General features: G+C 43.4%; 6 protein-coding genes and 1 pseudogene across 6 annotated transcripts; 4 read left to right on the top strand and 3 right to left on the bottom strand.

Annotated features, from left to right (window-relative positions):
- Positions 1-567: 567 nt before the first annotated feature.
- On the bottom strand, positions 568-1,740 carry LOC103976264 (uncharacterized; annotated as a pseudogene).
- LOC103976265 (formin-like protein 5) lies at positions 1,738-11,070 on the top strand. Its single transcript, XM_065138529.1, has 8 exons — positions 1,738-3,439; positions 5,041-5,194; positions 5,273-5,764; positions 5,839-6,544; positions 6,619-6,815; positions 7,600-7,835; positions 8,971-9,822; positions 10,710-11,070. Exons 1-7 carry the CDS (start codon positions 3,314-3,316, stop codon positions 9,805-9,807), a joined length of 2,748 nt encoding a protein of 915 aa, XP_064994601.1. The 5' UTR covers positions 1,738-3,313; the 3' UTR covers positions 9,808-9,822; positions 10,710-11,070.
- Positions 11,071-11,672: 602 nt separating this feature from the next.
- LOC103975579 (pentatricopeptide repeat-containing protein At1g08070, chloroplastic-like) lies at positions 11,673-16,128 on the top strand. The gene is made up of 2 exons (XM_065138766.1): positions 11,673-13,789; positions 14,499-16,128. Exon 1 carries the CDS (start codon positions 11,752-11,754, stop codon positions 13,582-13,584), a length of 1,833 nt encoding a protein of 610 aa, XP_064994838.1. The 5' UTR covers positions 11,673-11,751; the 3' UTR covers positions 13,585-13,789; positions 14,499-16,128.
- LOC103975580 (beta-amylase) lies at positions 14,328-16,874 on the bottom strand. The gene is made up of 7 exons (XM_009390589.3): positions 16,718-16,874; positions 16,242-16,640; positions 15,830-15,994; positions 15,488-15,739; positions 15,208-15,417; positions 14,891-15,130; positions 14,328-14,809 (listed from the first exon to the last, which is right to left on the bottom strand). The coding sequence occupies exons 1-7, from the start codon at positions 16,853-16,855 to the stop codon at positions 14,642-14,644; spliced, it is 1,572 nt and encodes a 523-aa protein (XP_009388864.3). The 5' UTR covers positions 16,856-16,874; the 3' UTR covers positions 14,328-14,641.
- Positions 16,875-20,926: 4,052 nt separating this feature from the next.
- Positions 20,927-23,673, top strand: LOC103975581 (protein translation factor SUI1 homolog). The gene is made up of 5 exons (XM_009390592.3): positions 20,927-21,067; positions 22,641-22,732; positions 22,880-23,085; positions 23,178-23,231; positions 23,373-23,673. The coding sequence occupies exons 2-5, from the start codon at positions 22,696-22,698 to the stop codon at positions 23,415-23,417; spliced, it is 342 nt and encodes a 113-aa protein (XP_009388867.1). The 5' UTR covers positions 20,927-21,067; positions 22,641-22,695; the 3' UTR covers positions 23,418-23,673.
- Positions 23,674-25,042: 1,369 nt separating this feature from the next.
- LOC135631191 (thiamine thiazole synthase 2, chloroplastic-like) lies at positions 25,043-26,792 on the top strand. The gene is made up of 2 exons (XM_065138659.1): positions 25,043-26,040; positions 26,414-26,792. Exons 1-2 carry the CDS (start codon positions 25,126-25,128, stop codon positions 26,579-26,581), a joined length of 1,083 nt encoding a protein of 360 aa, XP_064994731.1. The 5' UTR covers positions 25,043-25,125; the 3' UTR covers positions 26,582-26,792.
- A 530-nt stretch (positions 26,793-27,322) lies between these two features.
- Positions 27,323-27,580, bottom strand: LOC135631591 (uncharacterized protein Os04g0629400-like). Its single transcript, XM_065139328.1, has one exon. It carries the CDS (start codon positions 27,578-27,580, stop codon positions 27,323-27,325), a length of 258 nt encoding a protein of 85 aa, XP_064995400.1.
- Between the last annotated feature and the right edge of the window lie 254 nt (positions 27,581-27,834).

Below are 27,834 nucleotides of genomic sequence, written 5' to 3'. Positions count from 1 at the left end.
ACAAGTCGAGGTCGGGAGGGAGATTTTTCGACTCGACCTCTCCGAAGCTTAAGTTAGCTTTTAGTGAAATGAGATAGAGTTGAGTGTTCGAAGTCCTCCTCCTGTTTAAGGAGGGTTAGCTTTTATACCTGTGAGGATGAGTTGGTCGTACGAGGTTAATTAATTACGATCGACTCCTCGGGCGACCGACTGCACGAATTGGCATCGCGCGACGTCGCCCTAAGCTTTCCGAGACGACTGTACCATGATGATATCGTTTGTACGGAAGGGCCGATAAACGATTGCTCACCATGTATGTGCTGCCCGTCACATCGTACTTGAGGTTCCACGTTTGCATCGTCGTATTTGCTTACCTAGGTTGACGTAGACGATGCTAAAATATGCCTATCAAATTGAAAGAGCAATAAACATAAAGTCGATTTCAAATAATTATAAGAATTCTCACGATAACATATCGTGAATTGGTTAGCCCTTACGGATTCAAATCTCTGAGCACAACTTACCCCCAAAATTGGTTAGCCCACAATCAACGTATCGTCGTGTATGCTAAAATATGTCCTATCAAACTGAAAGAGCAATAAACATAAAATCAATTTCAAATAATTGTAAGAATTGTCACGTACGATAACATGCCCTAAATTAGTTAGCCCCAACAGATTCAAATATCTGAGCACAACTTTCCCCCAGAATTGATTAGCCCACAATCAACCACACTGCAACCATTTCAAAGGTTGTAGTCTCACTTGCATCGATCCGTGATAAAGAATCGATCAATAACCATTAATCCGCCTTTAAACAGGCCCAGAACGGAAACTGGCCGAGCCCCTTCGCCGGAGAAACGTTCCCATCCTTCACCTCGGGATACATTGGAGATCTTGCCCTCGCCTGATCCCTTGCCCTATCCGTATAAGATCCCAATACGGTGCTCTCCCTCACTTCCGCGTAGGCGACCGCTCACTACACCGATCTCGGCCTCTCTTTCAAGGTTCCGATCTGTGTCATCCACAAGCCGAACGGTCTCTCGAAGCCTACGCTCCAGGCCTTCCGTAATTTCGTCGGATCTGATGACCTTCACCTCGGGTGGCTTCGACTGCCACCGGCCTGATGAGACCTTCTCAGCAGCGCTGGCTTCGGCGAGCCTCGCGGCGGACCACATTGAGGTGGTGGGTCGTGCGTCTCGATTCAGACCCCAAGCAATATGAGCAGAACCGAAGCCGATAGAGGGGGTCGGAAGCCGGGTACAGGGGCGGGGGCACCATCGGGGTCGAGATGGGGCGCTCAGCGTCAGAACTGGCGGAGGGTGTTGTCGGGGTGGCGAGGGGAGCAGGAGGCGTCGAACGGCTTTCGCTCGTCCTCATCGAAGTGACGGCCGTGTGCGGCGCGTGAGGGAGGAAAGCGGAGGCCGCGCCTGTCCGGTCCGGGGCGGGGGAGGGAGCGGTCGTAGTGGTCGGGCTCGCTGGGTCGATCGGACGGCCAGAGGCTGAAGAGGAAGAACGGGAGACAGATTAGGGTGGTTCCAATGACTGTGAAAAGAGAGTAAAGGGGAGAATATCGTACTGAGGAGAGGGAAGAAGTGTGTAGCGAGCGGTACGTCGCGGCGAAAGCAGGAGCGGACGAGAGGTGAGGAGGGGAAGGGGATGGATCCGCCATGGAAGTCCATGTGCGTAATCGTCGTCGCCTTCGTCTTCGACATCTTCTTCTCCGTGCTTCCTGCCTCCTTTTGCTCGTTTCTCTGTCCTGCGTGTGGTCTTCAAACAGAAGCAGAGGTGGGAGGGTGTGACAGATGATCTCTTTCCTAATGATGCTGGACGGTGACGATGAGGTGATGGAGCACGAGAGAGAGGGGGGTCCCACGCTTTTGATGGGCTTTAAACGCGAAGGTTGGCGATTTTTAACGGGTCGTTTTTGTTATTTTTTATTTCCTTCTCATTTCTTTCGAATTAAATTTAAATATCCTGCTTGCCTTTTTTCCTTTTTTTTTTTTGTAACGCTCCAAAGAAAATTTATGATAAATTTTTTCCTTCTCATTTGGTATTTTTTCCTTTCTTCCTTTGGTATTTTATTATTTGGCTTTGAGCTTATGGTAAATTTATGATCTTAAATGGTTAATAACTATTTTTTTTATTTAATGTGTCTTTTTTATTTTTTAAAGTGTATAAAATATTTTTTTTCCTTTTGTAATATAATACATTCTCTAAGAAGTGGATAATTAGAATGAAGATGAGTTGTCATCAACACAATGGAGAGAAAAGGAAAATAAGTCATATTTTGTTGTCTATTGTTTGTGATCATATGCATGTAATATAAACGAGTTGTCATGTGTCAACTGTTGGCATTCCGTTCTCTCTAAAGAGGTTTCCATGTGGGAGAAAAGTCTCGATTTTGCCAACAAAAGCCACGCCATTTCAATTCCCCTCTCACGCGGCTTCCCCCCGCTTTGGTCGCCTTCGGCCCTCCTCCCTCCTCCCGAAGTCCACAGGCGACATTTAGGAGGAAGAGATTGTTCTCCGCGAGCTTCCGTTTCCGTTCATCGTTTCCGATCCCAAAGGAGCTCCCTTTCCCCTTCGTCAGCTGCCATTAGGACATAATTTTCTTCCTCCGAGGCCGCTTGTTTGGGACATCAGCTCGTTTGTGTCGATTTACTCGAAAGGGGAGGGCATCGTGGGCGATTCGAGGTTCCTCTTGGCGACGTTGGGGCTTTTCTCTTACGTAACTCGTTCTTTGGCATGATTTGCTCCATCTCCTGGCACGATGCTCGTGGCATTCATCCTGTTTGGCAACTCAAAGGCGGTGATCTTTGGCGCGATTTGATCCGTTTCTTGGTTTCTCGGAGAGAAAAGTAGACATTTTTTAGCATTATAATTCGGAGGTCCGAGTCTGTTTTATTATTTCAACAAGGGAAAGGATCGATTTTTGAGCATCCTCTGGATTCTCAGCAACGCGTTGAGGCACGTGTAGTCCCCAGGCGCGGGTCTTGGTCTGCACCTTTCGTTAAGGTGGCTGCTTTCCGATTTTAGCTTTCTGGAATTCATCTGGTCAAGGAGCAATAGGTCGCAAAAATTTGAAGGATTTTTCGCCTTTTCCGCTTCTGCTGATTCTTGTCGTCGAAGATAAGCATTTTCTTTCAGGCAACCTCATCTGGGCTCTTGGTTCTGGAGATAAAGAAAAAGATGCCACTGTTTTCTTTTTTCTGAGCGAGGAAAAAAGTGCAACGTTTTGAGCTAATTCACATGATGTTTTGGGAGGTGATTGGGATAACATATTTATGACATGAGAAGATTAGTCTTTGCCTCTAACATCTGTCAGAGAGATTATGGCTCTAAGCAGGAAAGCTTCGGCCGTTGCATGTATGGTCTTGTTTTCCGTTCTCGTGACAAAAGTTTGGACGGGAAGACAGAGCCAATTCTTCAATTTGGCTGATTCTTTTGTTCCCAGTATGGTGAGAAGGATGATTTGTTGTAGTCTTGATCTTTCTTTCTTCCGGATTGTGATTGGAATTATATCCCATAACTAGGTTAAACAAATACGCTTTTCTACTGAGTAGACTAGCACAACTGCCTTTAATGGAATTTTAGCTTGATTTGTTTGGAAAACTCTTTTTGGATGATTCATCATACTTTCTAATCTTCACTGCAATACAACTGGAGGGGTGCACAATTTTTCCATCGAGTTAATTTCTTGATTTGGATTGTCTCTTCAAATTCAATGCATCATATTCTGTTGCATAAAATGGTAATTAGTTGAAAGAAAATTCCGCAAACAGGGTAAGAATTAGTCAGATGAGATGAAGTATGCATCTGCAATCGATAATCAAATGTCAATATGATTAGTAGATACGAAATGTTGGTGCACAGCTGTAGGTTTTAGATTTATGCCTTGGCATTTCCCACATTTTAGTTCATTGAAGAAATCTAGAATCTTCTTGTTCAAACATAAGCTTCCAAGTTTTCACAATAAATGTAATCTGCTGCAGAGATTTGTCATTCCTGTGTCAATTTTGTTATGTAAAACTATTGCTCCATGTTTTTCGGTTGTTGTGACATAGGTCAAACATACCAAACAATCTTCAGGATTCCAAATTACTGATGTCAATTCGTAATAATGTTGCAAATGTTAACATTTGTTGCCTAAATTCTGTTAAAGTTATTGATTTCTTGTCCCTCTAAACAGTGAAGTGCAGTACCTTTGTGCTTTCATCTCTTTGGCTAAAGAGTATGGGCTGCAAGCATCACTTATCGTTTTATCCTGCTCTCTGGAAAGAAAAACCAAAGTTACTTGATATCAGCACTGAACAAAAAGAAAAGAGAGAACAAGCAAAACTGCTAATTGTGGACTACAAATTATTAATAGATATTATGGATAACCATGAAATCAATGCTGAAACTGACTGCTAGATCTTCTTTTGTACTTTGCAAAAGTTCACCTGGCACTAGCAAATATCAAGTTTATTGAGTCCCCTAACTTGTCTCCTCTCTCTCAATATTTGGTTTCTTTCTTTATTACTTAAAGCTTCTTCCTATTGATCTTTTTATGTCATCTATTCATGATTCACATCTTTAGCTATTTTAATTCATAAAAAATATCGTTATATTTTTCATGTGTCTGTCCTTGTGAGGCATGGCAAAAATGAACACACAGGCATCATTTACATTGAGTATAAATGCCAACAGCATTCAAAGTTGTGTACAAGTTATGAACTTTGGTGGTATGATGCAAAAAGGTGTAAATATTTTGCCCCTAAACATCCTTCCTATATGTCAAAATAATTGCCTATGTGAACATGATTTCTGTTAGAACATCAGAATTCAAATGAAAACTTTTACTTTGTGCTTGAACTTACAAAAAGAAATTATATTTACTTAAAATTGCACAATCCATCCATGTCAATGCATATTAACATGTGTACTTGTCCTATTATTTTCTGCCATTTTAGATGCTTCATCAATTTAGATACCATTTTAGATTTTAACATCTGTATCATGACTACGATCGCATGGTATAAATCCAAAATAAGCTGCTGATGAGATGCAAAATTTACAGGTGGAAAAGATGTTGCTTGATTGTGGTCTACATCCAAAAGATGTAAAAGAAATTATGAAAAAATTAGACTTCTCCCTTTTGGACGACATGATCAAAGATTCCAGACAAAACCAAGTAAAAGTGGGGTTGCTTGCAAAAGACAATGAAGAAAAAGGTGTGGCTGCACTATCTTCGCGCCTCAAGTATTTCTTACTTATATGTTTGGGTAAACATATTCATCTTGCTCATACAGGAGAGAAGAACTCTATGAGAAATTGGTACTATAATCTTGAACCATTAATCAGACGTTATCCCGCTTCAAGGAGGAATCTGGCTGATCACCCTACACCAACCATGGTCCCTACCCATGCACCACCAACGTTTTGTTCCCCTGCTTATGCTTCAGCTTCATTTCCATATGTTTCATCTGGCCCTTCTAAGTCTAGTCCAGCACCTCCCTCTATCCTAAGACCTGCACGTACGCTAACCCATGCTTCCAGTAAATTTGTTCCACCAGCTTTCGATGAAATGAGCCCAGATGAAACTGCAGATTTTCTAGCTAAGGAGCAAGAGGAAACCAACAAAACAATTGCTGTTGCAGTTGCTTTAAGCGTAGCAGGAACCTCTTTTGTTGCAGCAATTCTGTTTATTCTATATATTAATTGCCGTAGAAAAAAAGTTTACTCAAGTAATGACTTGAAGGATGACAAGCCACTCCTAAGTTTGAGTTTGAGTGACTTCTCTGGTATGAAAAGTTTATATACTTGTTCCTTTATGTATGAGTATTACTTCAGAGACTGATTGTGAATGTGTTTCCAGATTCTTCACAAAACTCTGGCATAGCAACTTCAAGTGAGAAGAATAAGTCGGGAGTTTTGTCTCTCAAATCCGAATCAATCCAAGTTGGTGATGCTTCACCCTTGAGTGTTGGCTCAGCTGAGGTTCCATCATCCAAATTACACTCTGGACATTTAAGTTCATCTATGGAGCTATCTGGTGCACCAACCAATGGACCAGCAGAAAAGCCCACTTCCAAACCTCCACCTCCGCCTCCGCCTCCTCCTCCACCTTCACCTCTACCTCGATCACCACCTTCACCTCCATCTCCATCTTCACCTTCACCTCCACCTCCACCTCCACCTCCACCTCCATCTCCATCTCCATCTTCATCACCATCTCCTCCTCCACTTCCACCTCCACGATCTCCACAACCTCCACCACCACCACCTGTAATGGCTCCTCCAGTTCCAAATGCTGTTCCTTCGGCTCCTGTTCCACCCCCTCCCCCATCCATCAAAAGACCTGGTGGTCCCCCTCCACCTCCACCAAAAGCTGCTTCTGTTCCTCGTGCACCAAAAATAAACATGGGTCCATCAAAAGTGCCTCCGCCATCCCCTCTTGGGCCCCAACATTCTGTATCAGATGGTGCACCAAAAACAAAGCTCAAACCATTATTTTGGGATAAAGTTCTTGCAAACCCTGATCAATCTATGGTGTGGAATCAGATTAAGTCGGGTTCATTCCAGTAAGCTCTCCAGTGTCTCATCTTTTGGATCTTCTCCATAGTCTTATGTTGAACATAATAACTTCTGTCTATAGGTTTGATGAGGAGATGATTGAAAGTCTTTTTGGTTACAATTCTGCTAATAAACCCAAAAATTGTGGGAAGGGCTTATCATCAAAGGTTCCTGTTGAATATGTTCGGATTCTTGATGCCAAGAAGTCCCAAAATTTGGCTATTTCATTAAAGGCACTGAATGTGAAAATAGAAGGAGTTCGTGATGCTCTTATGGAAGGTAGGTTTTTTTCACTATATTCCAAAACTATTGTGAGAAAGATTCTATTAGAAGTTAGAAAAAGAATACTTTGGTGAATTTTTCATGACAACTCAAACTGTTCAATTTAGTTTCTTTCTGGATTAGTTCCTTTACATATATGTTGTTGGTGGTGGCACCTAATTTATGTTCATCCTTATGAGACAATTATGCTCCCTGATTCACAATGTGGAAATTGAACAATTGGCAGAATATATGATTTTGATACTTAACGTTTCAACTTGTATTACCCTATTACTTGCTACGGAATATTGGATAATATACATAAAAAAGAAAATGATGAAAAAAAGGATTTCTTTTGTGTACTCACAAGTAGAAAATTTAAGGAAACTCTTGTCTATAATGCTTTTTTATGTGTCTTGTCCTGATGATTTGCCAAATCTTAGAATCCAGTTGTTCCTTTTTCTTTTTTTGGTAAGAAAGCTCCTCTTAATGCAAATCATGATACATGCTGTGGTCTCCTGATTCTGTTTGTTGCCGTTACATACTAAATTATTTTGTCTACTTTCTTTTGAGTCTCAATATATATCCTTTAGCTTGTAGCTATGTTTAATTTGTGTGTTGTAATACTTGATTGATTTTTCTGAACAAGGAAAAAAGCTTCCAGTGGAGTTACTACAAGTGTTGTTTATGTTACATACTAAATTATCTTGTCTACTCTCTTTTGGGTCTCAATATATATCCTTTAAGTTGTAGCTATGTATAATTTGTGTGTTGTAATAATTGATTGATTTTTCTGAAAAAGGAAAAAAGCTTCCAGTGGAGTTACTACAAACATTGATAAAGATGGCTCCTACAACTGATGAAGAGCTGAAGCTTCGATTGTATACTGGTGATCATTCTGAACTTGGCTTAGCAGAAAGGTTTTTGAAGGCATTATTGGATATTCCGTTTGCTTTTCAAAGACTAGAAGCACTTCTTTTCATGGCTTCCATGCCAGAAGAAGTTTCAACTGCCACGGAATCGTTTTCTACGCTAGAGGTAAGATCTGGTCCAGCATTTAATTTTTCAATCATGACTTGTTGTGTTTTTCAGTTCTAACCATACAACTAGTTCAGTATTGCATTTCAACATCTACTTATTAAACTGTAGTTTAGAGCAAAGAGAAAAGGTTAAATATCGAGAAATCAAAACATTTACAAACATCTAATATGGGTTAATAGAGAAGCATTTTGACTAGGACAATTTTCTTTTATTTGAACTTTTTTCTTTATTGTCCTGTGATGAGTGGGAAGGTCAATGCGTAGAAAGTGAATGTATCTATGGTTGTACTCATGTTGGTCATAGACATTTTGATGCTTCCAGAACATGTGTTAGGACCCTTCAATGCATGCTTGGGGAAAAAGGATAACTCACCTAAAACATGGTGGACAATCCATTCACTAGCATTTTACTTTATCTATGCGGACCATGAAAAACTACATTATCTATGAAATTATGCATGTGCAGTATACATGTGGGATACAAGTAGATCAATTTTAAAGCTTCTGAGCATATGTTGTATACTGGCAAGACTAATGTAATTTAATACTATGATTTACTCTGGATGTGAATGATGTCCATAACATTATCCATCCATAACTGGATCCCTTAAGTTATATATCATGATAATCACAGGTCGTCCAAATTGTACAAATTTGTTTCTTGTGTGTTATTATATATTTATAGCAATACATGAACATTATGTTTTCGCTTTCCAATTGCCATGTATGCCACATGGCATTTCATATTTTTCCAAAATTTTGTGTGTTGACATGTCAGTGCAGTGGGTTTTCTTTCCCAATGCCTGTATTCATAGCAAAGCTAAAGTTTAAAATCCCTGTCAGTTTTTCATGGATTTTTCTTGTCAGCAAAGGAAGGTGGCAACCAAGATAATTTGAGAGGATATGAAACAGTACTTCTTCTATGTGCAGTGCTCTATGTTCTCTTTTCATCAGTGAGGTTCATAATCATCAAAAAACTTGAAAGATGTTTTTATCAAGGCACCATATGTATGGGGACATTGCCGTTCTCATATTTGATATGACTGACCATAGGAAGTGAAGCTTTTCCAGTACCAGTTCCACTAACATGGATATCTCTAAATTATTTTCTTTTTACGCATTATTCTTATCAGGTGGCCTGTGAAGAACTAAAAAGTAGCCGTCTGTTCTTGAAGCTATTAGAAGCTGTCCTTAAAACTGGCAATCGCATGAATGATGGTACCTTCCGTGGGGGAGCACAAGCATTCAAGCTTGATACACTCCTGAAGTTGTCTGATGTTAAAGGAGCCGATGGGAAGACAACATTATTGCATTTTGTTGTTCAAGAGATAATTCGATCTGAAGGTGTGCGTGCTGTACGAATAGCCAGGGAACGAAGTGGGAGCGTCTCTAGCCTGAACTCTGATGATCTTAGCGATGATTCACTCCATGAATCTGAAGACTACTTCCGAAAACTTGGTCTTAAAATTGTTTCAGGTCTTGGAGATGAACTTCAAAATGTCAAGAAAGCAGCATCTTTGGATGCTGATGCCTTGGCAACTTTGGTGGCACAGCTTAACCACAGGTCGGTGAGGACAAAGGAATTCCTAAATACAAGCATGAAAAGTCATGAGGAGGAAAGTGGGTTTCATCACATACTCGAGAGTTTCATGGAGCAAGCTGAAACTGGAATCAGTTTCTTATTAGGTGAAGAAAAGAGACTAAGATTATTGGTAAAGAAAACCACAGACTTTTTCCATGGAAATGCTGGGAAGGATGAGGGCTTGCGATTGTTTGTAATTGTACGGGACTTTCTTGTGATGTTAGATAAGGCCTGCAAAGAGGTGAGAGAAGCACCAAGAAAAGTTAAACAAGCACCCAGAAATAGAGAAACATCATCACCACTACCCGTGCCAGATCCAAAGCAGCTACTTTTTCCGGCGATAAGGGATCGGCGGGTCGATAGTTCTAGTTCGGATGATGAGAGCTGACTTTGGTTGGAACAGGTATTGTTGCAATTTCGCTAATTGGCTAATATTTCTCCTTATTTACTAGTCCATGGGGATGCCTTCTTACTATTCTGCACAATATGGACCACATCCCAGAGGATTTACTAGACATCATTATACTAAAATATACAAGTAAACCTTCGTGCTATGCTAAGATTCCTCCTTTGAATCTTTTCTGGTGGCTATGATCTAAGTTACAAAGACAGTCTCTGCATGCAGGGGTTTGGTTTTATTCATCAATCCTGGGTTTTGTTGGAGATTGATCGTTGAGCCAGTCCTCGGATCTGGCTAAAGTACATATTCTGTGAACAGGTTGTGTATTCTTTGTCAACGAAACTTTTTCAGTAGCAGAGAGAAATAACTCTTAGACACAGTAACATAGGGGACAACAATTTGCTATGAAACTTCAAAAATATTAATTAGATGTATCTTCTAGTGCACACCTATTTGATCATCACATCTTCACCTCACTTGCAGCAATAGAGTTTACTTTATTTCTTATTTCTAGTAAAGAATGAAGAACTAAGCCACAATGATTCTGTCGAAACATGAAACCTGACTTGATATCTCACTAATAAGCAACTGTTTACTTGCAACTCAGTTTGATTCCATCACATCTTCAAAAGAAATGCAACATTTTTATATTCTAATCGAAGAAATTTATACAATATTTTTTCTTTTTGGAGTGAGAAAGCTGTACTATATGGAAAAGTAGTCAATGATTCCAACTTGCCTTTTATTTGCAGTTGCCACAAAGCTATCATTTTGCAAATTGTGTTTCTGTAGCAGTACAAAATGTTATGGATTTATCTCGTGTATCTGTTGCAGATGTCAGTTCTGTTCATTGCAGGCTTGTTCTAATTTTTCTGGTGGTGTTGCCACAGGACTCATAAGGTGCTGAAAACTACTACTCGAGAGGCCCATTGGTGATCGGCTCGCCGTTGAGCATGGTTTAATGATCTGAATCTGATCGATTATGCTCTGGGAATCACAGACTTGAAAGCCTGGTTCTCAGAAGCTCGAACAACCACATCTGCACCTGATGCCCGCGCCACCGACCAAGGCTGCATCATAGAATCATCCGATGCTTTCAACACATCTGGATTCAGGTCCTCGCCACTTGCATCAGGAAGTTAGACTAGTTTTGTTATACTAGCAGATTGTGCCTAGTGAACAGCTTTAGAACAATAAATTTTGAATCATAAGTTAATTCTTTCATTATACATTGATCTCTTGGAAGTAAAAGATGGGAGCAGTTCATGCCTTGTTTCCTCGTTGGCTACAGCTTTGGTCTATAAACTATGAATCTGTACATGCTACTCAAACTGTATATGGACAATTAGACTACAATTACTGTGATTACTAGATCAAAGAACATCATTTCAGTATACTGAAACAATAAACTCAAAGTTACTCTCTGCTATTAGATTAAGATCTTTAAAGTTTTTTGATGGCTGGATTAAATGAGTCTGAATCTTGTATCAGTTTTTTTTTTTATAGTGTTTAATTAAAAATATTTGTGAAATTCCGATTCATCGTTTCGATCTACATCATATGTTTAGATTTCATTAACATGTTAAATCTAAATCTATTTACTCATAAAAGGATATTAAAGTATATGTATTAAGTTCTTTATTTGAGATTTATGTTCTATCAGGTTGACTTTCGGTTTCAAAATCGACGATTCTAATTTGTCTGTCTTCGATTCCAATTCAAAAATCATCAATTTTAATTTTCAAAATATAGATATTATAATCGAACTGTTCGGATTTAGTTTCGAAATCGATGAATTATCGAACGGAGTCGGTTTTTGGTTCGAATCTACGTCGGTGAGGGCTACAATCGGTTATCGTGTACGCCGTCATCCTTTCGTCATCAAAGAGCAGCGTATTTGCCTTCGAGCGACTCCCATTCTCACACGGTCTCATGAATGCTTGTGTTCCTCACAACTCCACCAAGTCTTTGAGCAGACTCCTGCAGTTGTCGACCCTCACCCCTCTCCGTATCAATAGCTCGGATTGCCATTCGGTGGCTGGAGGAGCAGCCAGCGAACCCCTCGCCTCCCTCCAATGTGGGCGGCTCTTGCAGTCACTGACCAACTCCAGGTCGTTGGGCCAAGGCCGACGGCTCCACGCCCACATGGTCGCCTCCGGCGTCCTCCTCGACAACACCTACCTCAGCACCAAGCTCTGCGCTATGTACTCCGCCTGCGGCTGCGTGCGCGAAGCCCGGGTCATCTTCGACGGAATCGTCCTCAAGAGCTCGTTCCTGTGGAACGTGATGATCCGGGGCTGCGCCTGCGGTGGGTCGCCGCTCGAGTCGCTTCTCTTGTACCGTGAGATGTTGAAGTTTGGCAGAAGGTCGGATAACTTCACGTACCCGTTTGTGCTGATGGCATGCGGTGATATATGCCTTGTTGAGGTCGGAAGAAGAGTGCATTCTGAAATAATTGTTTGTGGGTATGAGTCCGACGTCTTCGTGGCCAATTCTCTTCTGTCGATGTATTCCAAGTTCGGACAGATGGAGATCGCTCAGAAGTTGTTCGACAGAATGCCTGTTAAAGATTTAACTTCTTGGAACACGATGATTTCAGGTTATGCAAGGAATAATGATCCGGCGACGTCTCTGTCGCTCTTTGCTGATAGGCCTCTCACCGGAAGTCGGCTGGATGAGGCGAGTCTTCTGGGTGTACTGCCTGCTTGTGCAGATTTGATGGCCCTGAAGCAAGGGATGGAGATTCATGCCTGCATTCTTCGTAGTGGCATGGAAATCAATGGTTTTTTGGTTAATGCTCTGATCGATGTCTATGCCAACTCCAAATTCATCGTAGGTGCCTGGCGTTTGTTCAAGAACATGTGCAGGAAAGATACTGTCTCATGGAACTCCATGATTTCTGGTTTTGCTAGACATGGTGATGCTGCTGAAAGCCTGAGTCTTTTTCGTCGAATGAACTTAGAGGGCGTAGTCCCTGATGCAGTAACTCTTATAGCAGTGCTCGGAGCATGTGATCGGGTCGGAGCCATGCGATTTGGAACAAGCCTTCATGCTTATCTCATTGGAAAAGGGTTCGAAAACAGGGTGACTGTGGGGACTGCACTTGTAGACATGTACGCCAAGTGTGGTAGCCTGGAGTGTTCTCGTCAAGTTTTCGACGAAATGCCAGTGAAAAATTTTGTTTCCTGGAGCGCAATGATTTCAGGGTATGGACTCCATGGAAGGGGAAGGGAGGCACTTGCTTGCTTTGATGAGATGAAAGCAAAGGGTATCAGACCAGATGAGATCACCTTCGCATCGGCTTTGTCAGCATGTGGTCACACAGGACTGGTCCGTGAGGGTAGGGAGATCTTCTACCAAATGTCAAAGGCATACTGCTTGAAGCCTAAGGTTGATCACTATTCCTGTGTGGTGGATATTCTTGGAAGGGCTGGGGACTTGGAAGGAGCATACAAATTCATCATGAACATGGATGCAAAGCTGATAGCTGATGTTTGGGTAGCACTTCTTTCTGCTTGCAGGATTCATCACAATGTTGAGCTGGCTGAGATTGCTGCTAGGAATATTATCAGTCTAAAACCTGAACACATTGGTCCTTATGTCACCCTCTCTAGTTTGTATGCTGCCGATAAAAGGTGGAGTGATGTGGAAAGGATCAGAGGTTTGGCAAGACTAAATGGACTGAAGAAACCACCAGGTTGCAGCTTTGTTGAGTCAGATATCATGATCTACAGGTCTCTAGTAGGGGACAATTCACATCCTTAATCCAAGCACACATATCAAGTTACATGAATGAAGACAACTGCTGAAAGAAGCTGGTATGTCCCAGATATCAGATATGTTTGCTATATACCAGTTACTTGGAAGTTGGAACCACTACTTGCATGATGAACATCTGTGTTTCTGGTGATTCACATTTCACAATGCTACAGAGCTAATTTCCTAACTTCCAAAGAAATTATTATAAGAGGTACCTGTCAATTTGAACATTTCAACAATTGCTCTTCATCCAGTGGTGATAATTAGTGAGTTTCTTTATGATACACAATTCACAAAGCTCCAAATGATACATAAACATTTATGCCAACCCCTTCAAATTCTTATTAGAAGTTTATGTTATCAGTTTACACTATAGAAACTTACTGTTGCTACCATGCATCTTTTGTTGGCTTCATTGTTTTGATGTTATAAAAATCTTTGTTACCAAACCCTGGAAATTGTCTTGTACTCTGACTTGGCTGTTATCTTAATTAGGAAAACTTAGAAGAATGTCATGTACCTCTTTCAAATTAGTTTATTCTCCAAATTGTAAGTGACAACCTTCAAATAATCTGTATTACCAATTAGTTCTTTTTGGTTTGGTCTACTTTATCATCTTTTTTCATATTTATGAAAGTAGTGGGCAACAACACAAAAATATATGACAAGAAAAGCTGCAGAATCTTGTAAGAGAGTCTCACATCACAAAGTAAATATCTGGGTCCTAATTAACATCATTTTAGAGATGCTAAACCAACATAAAGTTCCTGAAACTTTATTCTTGATAGCATTTTTCTAGTAGTCTCACGCATACATTATCACACACAACATGGAATAGACATTATTAATGTCACAAGCTCTTACTTATTGTAGTTCACAAACTCATAACTAGGTTGATGTTCGTCACGGATCCACTGCAGGAAGGATCTTATTTATCTTATCTTCTTGATTGCTCAACCTAGGAAGTCTCGGAGGCCTCATCACTGAACATAACTAGGTTGATGTTCGTCACGGATCCACTGCAGGAAGGATCTTATTTATCTTATCTTCTTGATTGCTCAACCTAGGAAGTCTCGGAGGCCTCATCACTGAACATATCAGTGACTGGATCAAATGGATATGGCTCCAAGGGCTCTGTTGCTTCAAGGATCTTCTCGATCGGTATCTCTGGTTTCGATCTTTTCATAGGTGTGATGGGCTTGAAGAAATTCTGTGAATCCGGGCAATAATCCTGAAACAAACAACAGTGGGTTTATGATACAAGACACACGAAGAACATGCATCTGACTCCAGGAGAAGAACCTCAAATTACCTGATCAGCATGCATTTTCTTCACGAACAATTTAAATATCACCCAGTTTTCGCTCTCCAGCAGAACATCCGAGAGTCGGAGATATGTCAATGCAGAAATCCTCACTTTGGGAGGGCCGTTCGGATTGATCCCATTCGGCCTCGCGTTCCTCAGCATTACATTGTATGCTGCCGTGTCATACCGATTCAGTGCATTCTCGCAGGCTACTTCGATCCCCTCCCTCCATGCCGCACTCAGCACCTGGCAATATCTCTCGGGTTAGTCCAACTCCTGTGCCCTGCTGCAGTCTGCAAGGAATGTTACGCTTCGTAGCTTACCTGCTGCACGAGCTCCTCAGGCCGACTCTTGGCTTCTTCGGGTTGCTCGGAGTCTCTCATCTCGCCGCAGGTAAAGTTCAGAATGGCATCGTGCCTCGTCAGCTGCCGTGCAATGGTTCTGTAGCCATCTCGCACCTTCAAGTTGTAGTAGCCCGCGGTGAGCTCTGCTGCATGGCTATCGTCTTTGTACCACCAGTGAACACCAGACACCTGATATGGATTCGTACAGCATCAGGTATCACTCGAAACAACGGCGAGATCTTCAGTCATGGACACATACTTTGATGGCAAGCTTCAGTTTGCATCCGAGGAAAGCCTGGTTGGCCCGATCAAGGATCTGGTCTGCGTGCTTCAGCAACTTGTTGGAGTACCAAGTCAGGAAGAACTTCCCCTTCTCTGTGAGGTACGTCCCGTTCTCTGCAAAGAACTTTGTCTTCTCGGGGGTGTCATTGTACTCACCTGCATCATCTGGCAACTTCCAATCAGGATGCCCTGCCTCGGCTACAGCTTGACGGAAATCTGCCGTGACATACTTGTCGTAGCACGGCAACATCATTTTTTGTCGAGGTCGATGCAGAAAAAAGGTTCTCTGATATGATTGATGACATTACAGAGAGCGTACCTGAAACTCCCCAATGCCCGGGAAATTCCATCCCTCGACCTGTGGATAGGATGGGTACCTCAATTCTCCGGCAGGGCCGAGGCCTACCTCTATGTCCCTGATGAGACAAGCGTGCAGGAAGTCCGCCATGTTCTCTCTGAAGCTTTTCATGAAGTCGCTGTAGAGCTGTCATGGAAGAAGACCGAAGATTGTGTTACAGATACAGGAACATTCTCAGCGTTCCATTGTTTTCACGTGTACTTTCGATGTTCTTTCTCTTAGTGCTGATTAGATCAGAGATGGAGACGGTTTACGTGTTCCCTGGGTTTTCCATGTTCCACGTTCAAGTTCTGCACTTTGCTTGATGCCATCACTTTGGATTGGCACTTTTGTTAGAATGAATGATTAGAGATTAGTGTTGATCAAGTCGAACCTCGACGGCGGTACGCCCGGCAAAGAGCGGCTCGTTATCCACCCCGAGGGAGAGGTACTCCGGATTCCTGGTGCCGCTCCTGTTCGTGTAGAAGATGTCCGGGTTGGCGGCGGCGACGTCGCGCACCCACTGCGGTATGGGGATGTAGACGGCGTCGCCGACGTTGCCGCCGCACTGGTGGAAGGACATGATGGCCTGCAGCTTTAACCCCTCCTCCTGCACCATCTTGAACAGCTCTCTGTAGGCGCCCCACTCGAAGCACTTGGGGCCCTTGTTCTCGATGATCCCCCACCAGACATCCACCATGACGCCGTCGACGTCTGCCGCCCTGAGCTGCTTCAGCTGCTCCCGTAGCCCGTCGGGGTCCTCGAAGACGTTCTCGGCGTTGACGACGCCCAGCTATGGGAGCAACAGCTAGGATCAGTCATATGCATGTCGATGCCGGATCCATTGTGGAGGGTGGGCGAGGGACTTACAGGGAGCATGACGTAGACGGGGACGTAGTTGGCAAGCAGCGCGTCGTTGGTGGAGGCCAACGCCATGGCTTGAGGGTGGTGGAAGGCACTCGAGTAGCTTCCTCTTCTTTGGCTCGCTACGGGGAAGGACGAGTGCATGCCTCTCCTTTTATACTGGCAGAAATGGTCCTATGTATTGGCGCATGGGGTTTCCACGCCACATGATTTAAATTGGTGGTCTAATAATTGTCCTCAAGATTTTTGTATTTGTTTTATTTCATTTCTATTTTTCCTGCTTTAGAGAGGTTTATAGTTCTTTTCTTCTGCCGCTTCGTCTTGCCCATCGTCACTGTCGCACGCTTTCTTTCTTTCTTACTTCATGTTACTGGAGCCAAAACAGCAAATTACATCGCAGATAAGCCCTCCGGAGATCCAAACAAAACGTGCCTCATCAGGCACGCATCAGATCTTGACAGGATAGCCAGACATATGCAAGAGTGATTGGATTCTCTGGCAGCATGCTTGCTATCAGGAATGTAACTCTGGCCAGCCCCCAGCTTCTGGAAATGAACCACGACATGGGCGATTTTTGGCAGGATGTCTTTAACTGCAGTGCTGCAATCAATCCACAACTGTGGCAACCACCACCACTCCACCTTCTTCGTAGATCCATCACACAAAGGCAGTATCTGAGTCAGGGATAAGACTCGAGAGTGCACTCAAATCCAGCCCTGTTTCCTTTTGCTATGGCTGATCACAGATGAGAAGAATACTCTGCATCGAACATGAGACAATGCATTCACCGAGAAGGCGATCATCTTCCTCTGCGATCTTGGCCGGGATGCAGCCCTTCCAGAAACGATGAACACGTGCAGACACAGTGTGGGGAGAAGTCCACCGCCAGGGAGTGAGAGGATTTCTGCTCGTGATGAACAGGGAGGCTGTGTGTGCGTGCCGTGATTCACCTAGCGAAGGGCCCGCCGCAGATTCTCCATCACGGAGAGTCACGGAGAAATCAAAATTGAGATATGGACAGGGCAAACATGATCGCGAACGATCGATACTTGCGGATGATGGAGCGACCACACGTAGGTCTCGTCCACTGGCTGCTAGTTTAAACACGTTGCATCAGTCCCTGCCGTTCTCTGCGCTCCATTCTTCTGCCGGTGGGAGGAAGAGAGCTTTGCTGTCGCGGCTTCATAGTCGGGATGTGATTAGTCTTATACTGCAAAAAGGTAAGATTAAAATTGATTTATAAGGATCTGATTGATATATTATTATCGATTTTAATTTAAATATTTTGATAGATCAGATATTTTATTAGATCGTGACAATCATAAAAGTGCTGTCTGAAGTTTGCAGCTACTGTCCGAAGTTTGGGATTGATTCAGCTCAAGCCCACGAGGATCACAGAGAAATATCATTACAGCTACTGTCCAAAATTTGGGATTGATGATCAACCCGCTTTCTGTCAAGCTGCCAATTCAGGCGTCTTGGTCGTTGTTAGTGTAAACAACCTTAAGCCGTGGCCTCGAGACCAATGCGACTTAGTTCGGATCCGGATGACGGAGATTTCCCTGGGACGCTCCTCCCGACTACTGAGGTGGTCGATCACGGTGTCCCGATTGGGATGGGGTCGTTATTCCCTCCGAGCAAGAACTCCCCGCCTGCACGTTCAGTCGGGATCTTCGGCTTGGCACCTGCACAAAGGTCGGGTCGGGGAGCTCGGCCCGACCCCTCCGACGATCAAGTTAGTGAGTGGTCGTGGGGGATTCGCTCTTTTTTAATCAAGTTGTCTCCGCTTCTCTTCTTCTCGACGCGCAAGGGTTTTTATAGTGAGAATTATCGTTGTATGATGTGCCTGTCCGCAGGGAGCAGGATCGTACTTCTGGTAGCGTATGACATTGTCGTTGGCGTAGCGTGGGGGATCGGGCCTGAGTAGGGTGTTAATGCGTCTTGATAGGTGTTTTGGTCCGCTTTGATCGGGTGTCTCATTAGGTTAACAAAGACGGGAGTCATCATCTAAGGTAATTAATGTCACACGAGTCTTATCGTAATTGTTACCCTCGTCAATCCTTTCCTCCTCCTGATAGGGATTATGCGGAAACGTTCTATTTGTATATGCTCTCTGTTTATTGCGGAGCAGAGCGTTGACGCTGAATTTAGAACAAGTTAGAAGTTCGAATGTGAGTATTGTCGAGACAGATTTCTTGTCCCATCAGATCAAATCGTCACAGTCATAATAGTTCCTGTGTGCGCGTAGGGAACAACGGTACTCGAAGCACCACAGAGCTCGGATTTGAAAGCATACGAGTCTCCGACGTTGAAGAGAGGAGAGAGGGGTCGCCAGAGAAAAAGGACGAGGGGAGTATGGAAGCATGGCGGAAGGCGACGAGGCGTCAGTATGTGTCACTCTTTGTCCGCTATCGTAGTGGAGTCGGGGGACCGTCGGACGCCTCCCTGGCTCGGGTCTGCTTCACGACCGGGAAGGAGCCGCCCATCCCTTTCCGAGGAGAAACTGATGTGATGCTACCATGGACGCCCACGTGAACTCACGGGACTCGCGCTGCTGTGCACAGGCCCCATTTGAGCATGGCCAACTATTGTTCTTAGCTGATGGCAGTACGCCGCAGAAGAAATCTTAGATTCCATACAATCTGATGGTAACATCCACCACCAATACCTCTGCTCCTGTGAGAGAAGGGAGAAGGATGAGTTTGAGATTGAACGAAGTGTGGGAGATCAATTAGTAGAATGGGTGGAGAAGACAAAAATGAAGATGTTGAGAGTATAGCTGTATCTAACTGCAATAATTAGCTTATATTTCAGCAAATTCAGATCATCTTCATCATCAGTGAGACCAACTTATGTTCATTTCCTTGCGGCCATGAAATCTAAACGACCATTCCGTAAGGTTCCTGAAAGTTCCAACCCATTCCTTACGGTGGAGATCGACTTCCTAAGATTGTTTCTTGCTGTGGCGAAGGAGAAGGAAATACAATGTTTGAGATTTATGATGCTGAATGTGATCATCTCCCTCTTACAGGATAAACATCAACCCAGTATAAGTAGCTGATGAGGAGTTCCGTAGTATCCAAACCGGTCTATATTGTCAATAACAGTTCAAAACCTAAATGTTGACTACTAAAGTATAGTTATTGCATTGTGACTTTTGATGGTGATCAGTTCGTGCTAATATGTAATTCGAAGAATCTGACATGAGAATGTCTGAATGTCATGTCATGTCACTTTGCAAATAAACACTACGTGCCAAATCTAAATAAATGGGATAAATTCTCAAAAAAAACATTCTAAGGTTTTTTTCTTTCTGATTTATTCTTATAAAACATTTATTATTTTCTAAAAAATGAGGTCCTTTATCGTCACATTCATCTCGTTACCTCCATCCTTGCTCTTATTTGTTATATTCTCGTTTTGCTATCTTCATCCTTTATTTGTTATTATCATATTCTTCATAAAGTTTTCTCATCGTGGAGTTAACACATCACGAAAGAATGTCGCATATGTCAAGCGCTAACGAAGGCTCCAAATCACCTATTGATTACGATCGTCATCACCCAACAATCTCTCTCACCATCAATCAATCTCACATCTCTATCGGGGAGAAAGTTCAGGAGCCATAATGCATTATCAAATTTAGACGAATCGTATAGGTATTGATATAAAATTATGACATAAAAGAATAAAGATAGAGGTAGTGGATGATGGTGTGATCGCAATAGCGAATGTGGACGAAGAATATAGACGTCAAGGATAATCTAATTTTTTAAAAAATAAAAAATAAAACTAACAAATAATATTGTATAGAAAAAAGAGAGATAATTTTGGTCTTTTTGGGAAATTTATCCAATAAATAAATAAAGAAAATAAGACGTAGGGCGCAAATGAACTGCGTTGCAGGAACGCAAACGTGTGGGGGCCACCGCACATCCCGTGAACGTGATAAAGAAGAAAGTAAAGCAATGATAAAACGGGAATCGGGATTGATTAGGCGATCAGGGCCGTCCAAATCGAGATCACCCGTCCACGTTCCACCAGCTCGGAAAACTTCCACTGCAGAACCCGGACGGCCGTCCGCTAAAGTAGGACGCCATCGGCCCACGATCACGTGACATCCTGCATGTCCATTCCGCTTCGGTATTCGTGAAATCCCATCGATCAAGCCATCTGGCGTAAAAATGAAAGGAAAAAGATAGCCTTCCAACACTAATTTAATGCCTCTCGCTCTCTCTTTCTCCCTCTATAAATATTAAAGAAGAGCAGTCGAGCGCATCAGCCACAAATTCTCTCCCTCTTCTTCTTCGCCTATCTGTGATCGCTGCGAGAGGCGTACATCTCGTCCTCAGCGCGGTAACAAAAAAGGATCCTTTTTCCCTTCCTTTGTACAACAAGATCTGTTGCTTCATGCGCTTTATTGATTATTTTGGCTTGCTTCTGTTGATCGGGAAGTTAAGACCTCCGGTTTTCTTTCGTGGCATCTGTTATGTTGGATCTGCTGCTTGATGGGCTTCCATGTTGTCCAAGGATGCAAGGGGGGGGGGGGGGGGGTAATGGTTTGGGGTGGGGGGAATTACCGGTTCCAAGTGTTAGAATCTTGACCTAAGGACAAATAGTTTTGGTCCCGTTTTCTCCTTTCCTTTGTTAGCATTTACCTGGACAAAACGAAATTGGAAAAAAGAAAATGTTTTTTCCTGCTATTTATACCATGTTGCACCTGAAACAGTTTGTCGATGTGCTGTCGATCAGAAAATTAGAAAAAAGAATATACTTTTTGATGCGGTCGATCTGCTCTACATCGCATCACTTTGATCCTTTTGTTTTTGTTTTTATCGAGTGATTATTGGTGCATTTAAGCTGTGCCCTAATTATCTCGGTTGATGAAGGATGTATGTTGATCAATCGAGCAGTCAGGCTGTTGTTCCTTCATGATCAAATCTCCAATATGATAAGTCGAATCTGACTTGATGGTATTAAGATCAGGGGTTATGGTGGTACCTTTCGTACTTCTGTGTTTTTCCCTAAAAAAGATGGTTTGTCTCCCTAAAAAGGTGAAAAATAGTCTTGTCTTCAGATTTCAACCAAGATCAAGTGAAAAATTCATCAATTCTCAAGGAACTAAATGATTTTTATTAAAGAAATGGACATGGTAATCATTTATATTCTCTCCTTTAGCAATTTAGAACTGTCGCACAAACCATTGATTCCAACTTTTTGAGGTATGGCTGAATGATTCTTTGTCCAACCTTTAAGCTTTTCTGACAAATGACAAACCACTTCATGACATAGTTAGCTCATAGTCATGTGGGAAACACATTTTCATGTATAGCATCCCCTTCCCAGATGGGTTAACTATGTTTATTGCTTAATGTTTTGTGCAACTGATCTCGGTTCATTTTTCCATGCAACTGTTTATGTGATTTTTTCATCCCTGCCAAGGTGCTATTGTTGATTTTCCTTGGGAAGTATGGTTAAATTTTGTATATACTATCTCTTCTTTGATGACGCTCGTCATTTGATTGCCCCAATAAAAAAATATGAGCTAAATGACACATCAAGAGATCTTCTGAAATATAACTGTGGTAATTTGTTGTTGCTATCAATTAGTTTCCATCCGATTTTTTCATCCTGTTCTTGATCAAGTACTTTTGCCTCTGATTATTTGTAAAGCATGTTGGACATCTAAGTGCATGTTATTTAATGTGGCCTTGATATCGATGTACTTAGGTTTTCACTTATTATTATCCTCTTTCATGAAATAATGATTTTCTTTCTTGAAGAAATAAACCTGATCTTTTATGAGTTTTTTTTCATGTCTTACCAATGTGCCTTGCTACATAGCTGAGCAATTGTCATATTGAATTATTGTCTCGATCTCAGCTGAATGCTAACAGTGTCCATATTGTGTGGTTTAAATTTGATGCAGCTCTAGAAGCCAGTGAACCTTTGTTCAGTCTTTCCCTTCGGTAGTTCCAGTGTTCATGTCTGATCTCGACGTTCAGATCCCAACTACTTTTGGTATGTTCGCAAAATCCCATTCCATGCAATTTTGTACAGTTATACCTGGTTGTGTGTTTGCTTGGAGTGTTTCAACAGCTTAACGTTAGAGAAGCTTACCTCTACCTGGAATTCATTATTTTGGTAATTCCGTCTCTTTTGCTTTAGATCCATTTGCTGATGCGAATGCTGATGACTCTGGTGCTGGTGCAAAGGAGTATGTGCACATCCGCATACAGCAGCGGAACGGCAGGAAGAGTCTAACTACAGTGCAGGGATTAAAAAAAGAGTTCAGCTATAACAAGATCTTGAAAGATCTGAAAAGGGAATTCTGCTGTAATGGTACTGTGGTTCAGGACCCAGAGTTGGGGCAGGTATTGTTTTATGGTCTTTCTTTTAGCTAGATGCATGCATTTATTGTTGCTAGAATTGGTATTGATCAGTGGAGCGAAATAATTTTTTGTAGGTCATTCAACTTCAAGGTGATCAGCGGAAGAATGTCTCCAATTTCTTGGTTCAGGTGCTTTCTTTTCTCCCATCTTATTCTAGATTATTCTTGCTTATATAGTGGTAAATCAGGGAATGTACAAGAATAAACCGTGTTATTTTCTCTCATCTGATGGTGAATGAAGATATATCTCTCTTGCTTCTCATGGTGCAGGCTGGAATCGTGAAGAAGGAACGTATCAAAATTCATGGTTTTTGAGAAGTTGTTCGTGAGGCTCTCACAGACTTCCATTGAAGATATATGTCCATCATCCAACTAGCTTCTTGTTGCTTGTTTCTGGTCTGTCCCGTGACTGTAGGGGAACCCATTCTCGGACCACATATCTCTTCGAACCTACTTATGTTACGAACGTGTGATGTTTGGATGTTTGTGTTGTGAACTTACTTTAATGATTTCTCGTTGGTGTCTGAATGATTTTGTTGGAATTATGTTAATGGTCTTAGAACCTTCATCTTGCCTTGGGGTGGAATGGTCTACATGATCTTTGGATGACTCCTTTTCTTCTTTTTCTTTTCTTTTTTTTCTGAATTGCATTAAAAGCAAGTGACATATGTGTAAGAGGTTGTGGAAAGTCCACCAGCTATGTTTAAAAGTGACATATGTTGGCTTTGTCATCAGCAAGACATCAGTTGGAACACTAGGATCATTTGATAAGGTAATGATTGTGGTATATGCTCTTTTTTCTGAGCATTTTTTGTGTCCCTTATCTGTTTCTGATACCATCAATCTTGCATCATCTATTAGACCTGTATCTTCTTAGTGTCTCAGGATATCTTGTATGAAGATATATCAACTTTGCAAGCATCTTGTCTTCCAAAATGAAATGATGTCGTGGTATGCATGGAATTCCAGTCATCAACTCAATTCTTACAGCCAAATTTTGCTTTTATTTTCTTGTGATTGCCAGAAAATTAAAAAAAAGAAAAAACTAGTCACAAAAAATGTGTGAAAGCCTCACCTTGTGATCTCATTCTGCAGTGTTTAGACATGCTTTACAAGAGGCAAGAAGATTATACCTGTACCGGACAATCCTAATGACCAGGATGGAATTCCCATCATGATATGATTCATGAATCTGCTTCTGTTAGCAGGCAATGCTAATTCGTAAAATGATAAGTAAAAAAATTAGTCTTTGTGTATGCCAGATTCTAACATTTTCTTGTTTAAGAACTGTTGAGGATGAGAGATTTTTCTTAGAATTTGTAGCTGCAATGCTAGGAACCATTCTGATATCAACTCCCAGTAGCCATCACCTCCAGGTCATCGGTTGCAGAATGGGGGTCGGTCCACTTCATTATTTTGCTCTTCCGGACTGCCATCAGATAGAATGCTTCTTCCATATTAAAAAAAAAAAAAAAGAGAGAGAGAGAGAAAGAAAAGATCGGGAGGATCACAACACCACATGCTGTGGGCCAAAATCTGAGGAAGAGATCAAAGATGGTTGAGCTGAGAGTGGTAGTCTTCTTGCCAAAGCAAGACGTCACACCCAAAAGAGAGGAGCAGTGCTTCCGTCTGCATCGAATCGTCTCTTTTTCCTCTGCAGTGACCGCCTGTGCCAAAGGAGCCAATGGTGGCTTCAAGTCGATAAGAGCTCAGCCCAATGATCAGCATTCCATGTTCGATAGTATTTGGGTGTCACGTTCGACCAAGATTAACATATAATGTCTCTATATTCTCTTTTCATGTGTGCCTAATGCTGTCTAAAGTTACAAGAATAAGGTCTCTAGATGCAAAACATGAGGGTTAAAGGGACTATTGTGCAAAATAGCCTCCAGCTAGATATTTTCACGCACAACTAACCCCATTTATAGCCCTCGCTCGCCCAACTCTCGTCTTCCCACCGCGTTCTTATCCTCCTTAAACCTCTCCAAGACCCCCAACTCATACCCTTCCCGAGCTCCCTCCGATGGCCGCATCCATGGCGACCTCCTTCCTCCTCTCCAACCCCAAGTCCCTCTTCGCCGGCAACCACCACCTCCGCTCCTCATTCAGTGGCCTCCGCCTGGCGGCTACCCCCCTCCCATCCCACTCGGGCAGCGGCAAGGCCGCCCTGTCCGTCACCTCCGCCTTGGCCGCCCCCAAGTATGACGTCGGCTCCTTCTCCTTCGAGCCCATCCAGGAGTCCATCGTCTCCCGGGAGATGACCCGCCGCTACATGACCGACATGATCAGCTATGCGGATACGGACGTGGTGGTCATCGGCGCCGGCTCTGCGGGGCTGTCCTGCGCATACGAGATCTCCAAGGACCCGTCCGTGCGCGTGGCCATCGTGGAGCAGTCCGTTTCCCCCGGAGGCGGCGCGTGGCTCGGCGGCCAGCTCTTCTCCGCCATGGTCGTCCGCAAGCCCGCCCACCTCTTCCTCGACGAGCTCGGCGTCCCGTACGACGAGGCCGACAACTACGTCGTGGTCCGCCACGCTGCACTCTTCACCTCCACCATCTTGAGCCGCCTCATCGCCCGCCCCAACGTCAAGCTCTTCAACGCCGTCGCCGCCGAGGACCTCATCGTCAAGGAAGGGCGCGTCGCCGGCGTGGTGACCAACTGGGCGCTGGTGTCCATGAACCATGACACCCAGTCCTGCATGGACCCCAACGTGATGGAGGCCAAGGTGGTGGTGAGCTCCTGCGGCCACGACGGGCCCTTTGGCGCCACCGGCGTTAAGCGGCTGAAGGGCATCGGGATGATCGACTCGGTGCCCGGGATGAAGGCCCTGGATATGAACGCAGCGGAGGACGCCATCGTCCGACTCACCAGGGAGGTCGTCCCGGGCATGATCGTCACCGGCATGGAGGTCGCCGAGATCGATGGCGCTCCAAGAATGGTATCGATATCCCTTCTTTCTTGGCACCTCTGTTCTTATATCTTTTATCATAAAGATTCAATCTTTACAGCTTATGTTGAACTAAAATTTGTCATTTGTATGATTTTGAGAATTATTTGTCGATTTTAGGGGAAAAACACTCCAAAAAGTTCGGTCTTTGTGAATACTATACTTGCAGATATAACATAAAGCAATATTCTTTGTATTGCTTTCTTCTCTCAGGTTGTTGATGGCAAAAGATTGGATCTTTTTTCCTCATTATTTACTTCCGAGACAAACAGCGCTCATCGAGAACGATTCGATGAGTCGACATGAATCTTTACATAGATTTGATCCGTGTGTGGTGGTGAGTTCTGTTTGGTTTTGGTTGCAGGGGCCGACGTTTGGGGCGATGATGATCTCCGGGCAAAAGGCGGCGCATCTGACGCTGAAGGCCCTGGGGCGGCCCAACGCTCTCGACGGCACAACCCGAGCCGAGCCGCTGCACCCAGAGCTCGTGCTGGCCTCGGCAGACGGCGGCGGCGAGACTGTCGATGCTTAAGACTGCCCGCAAGAAGTAGCTTTGCCTTGGAATAAAGATAGGGGCTGTGTATGAGTTTACGGTGACCGGAGAGGATGAGAGGCTCGGCGAGCTGCCTCTATGAATGCTGTGGAGAAAGAAACCCTTTATCTCCTACCTTATCTACGGTCTGTAGTTTCTACTGTTCCATGTAACTTTGTTGTTGTGCTGTAAGAACTCATGGTTTATCCCCTGTCTCGTCTCCTTCTATCTGGTTTCACGCTGTTCCCCATGATTCGTGGTGATTCTTCTAAGCTGTAAACTTGCTTTTAGGCTGCCGGAATCGTTTGAAGGTTGAACACGATGTGTGAACTGAGTTGGTACAGTGAACATGTGAAGTCTAAGTCAATGATAACTCGATTGTCATATAGTCCCATCCACAGAAGAAAAAAAAAGGTCCTTTCAACTCACATCATAAGCCTCCATAAATTAAATAAACAAAAATCAATTGTCAACAGTGAGCAAAAATGTAGCCAATTGAGCTCTTCAACCTTCCCAAGTTTTCTTTCTCGAAGAAAGGGGGAAAATAAAGGAGCCATACAATAATAATAAGAGTAACTTTTGGTACAGCACAGGAGAAGAATTCCTAATCGCAACACTCGCAAACATTTCCACACAGCCACAGCTTCAACAAAGGAAAATGGAAAGGGTGGATATGTGCATCTACATGACAAGAGAGGAAGAGGAAGCGAAGAAAGGTGAAGAACTGTCTGGGCCGTCAGGCTAGGCAAGGAAAGGAGCTTGGACGACGGTGACGGAGCTGGGCGGGCTGAGGAGCGGCGGGGCAGACGTGGTGGCGGCGGCCGGAACCGGCTGAGGGCGGCCGGGTCGGCAGCCGTCATTGTCGCAGGACCCGCGGGTGTTGCTGCCGTGCGACCCGTGGCGGATGAACCCAAAGCCCAGAACGAGGCCCACCACCACCAGCACCGCCACCACGAAGAAGAAGATCCTGGTAGCTTTCCCCACGTAGCAGCACCACATCTCTGCTCCTCTCTCTGCCCAGCAGTACAAATTTTTCTCGAGGCAAAAGAAGAGGAGTGAGAAGGAGATCTACCAGAGATGGTTCCAAAGAGCGCAGTGCGGGGAGGGGGTGTGGGGGGTTTGGGTGGTTTTACTTGAATGGACACCACAATCCTCGATTACACTCGGAACGTAGTGCTGGAGGAGAGGTGGGTTTCGGAAGGAAGCAGGGGTGACAGATGCAGATGTCTGCCACTTGCTGTCAATGGCTCAGA

Source organism: Musa acuminata, chromosome BXJ3-2, assembly GCF_036884655.1.
Source record: "Musa acuminata AAA Group cultivar baxijiao chromosome BXJ3-2, Cavendish_Baxijiao_AAA, whole genome shotgun sequence".
Lineage (NCBI taxonomy): Eukaryota > Viridiplantae > Streptophyta > Magnoliopsida > Zingiberales > Musaceae > Musa > Musa acuminata.
Note: the sequence above shows the minus strand (reverse complement) of the source record. Positions and strands in the feature narration are given on the sequence as shown.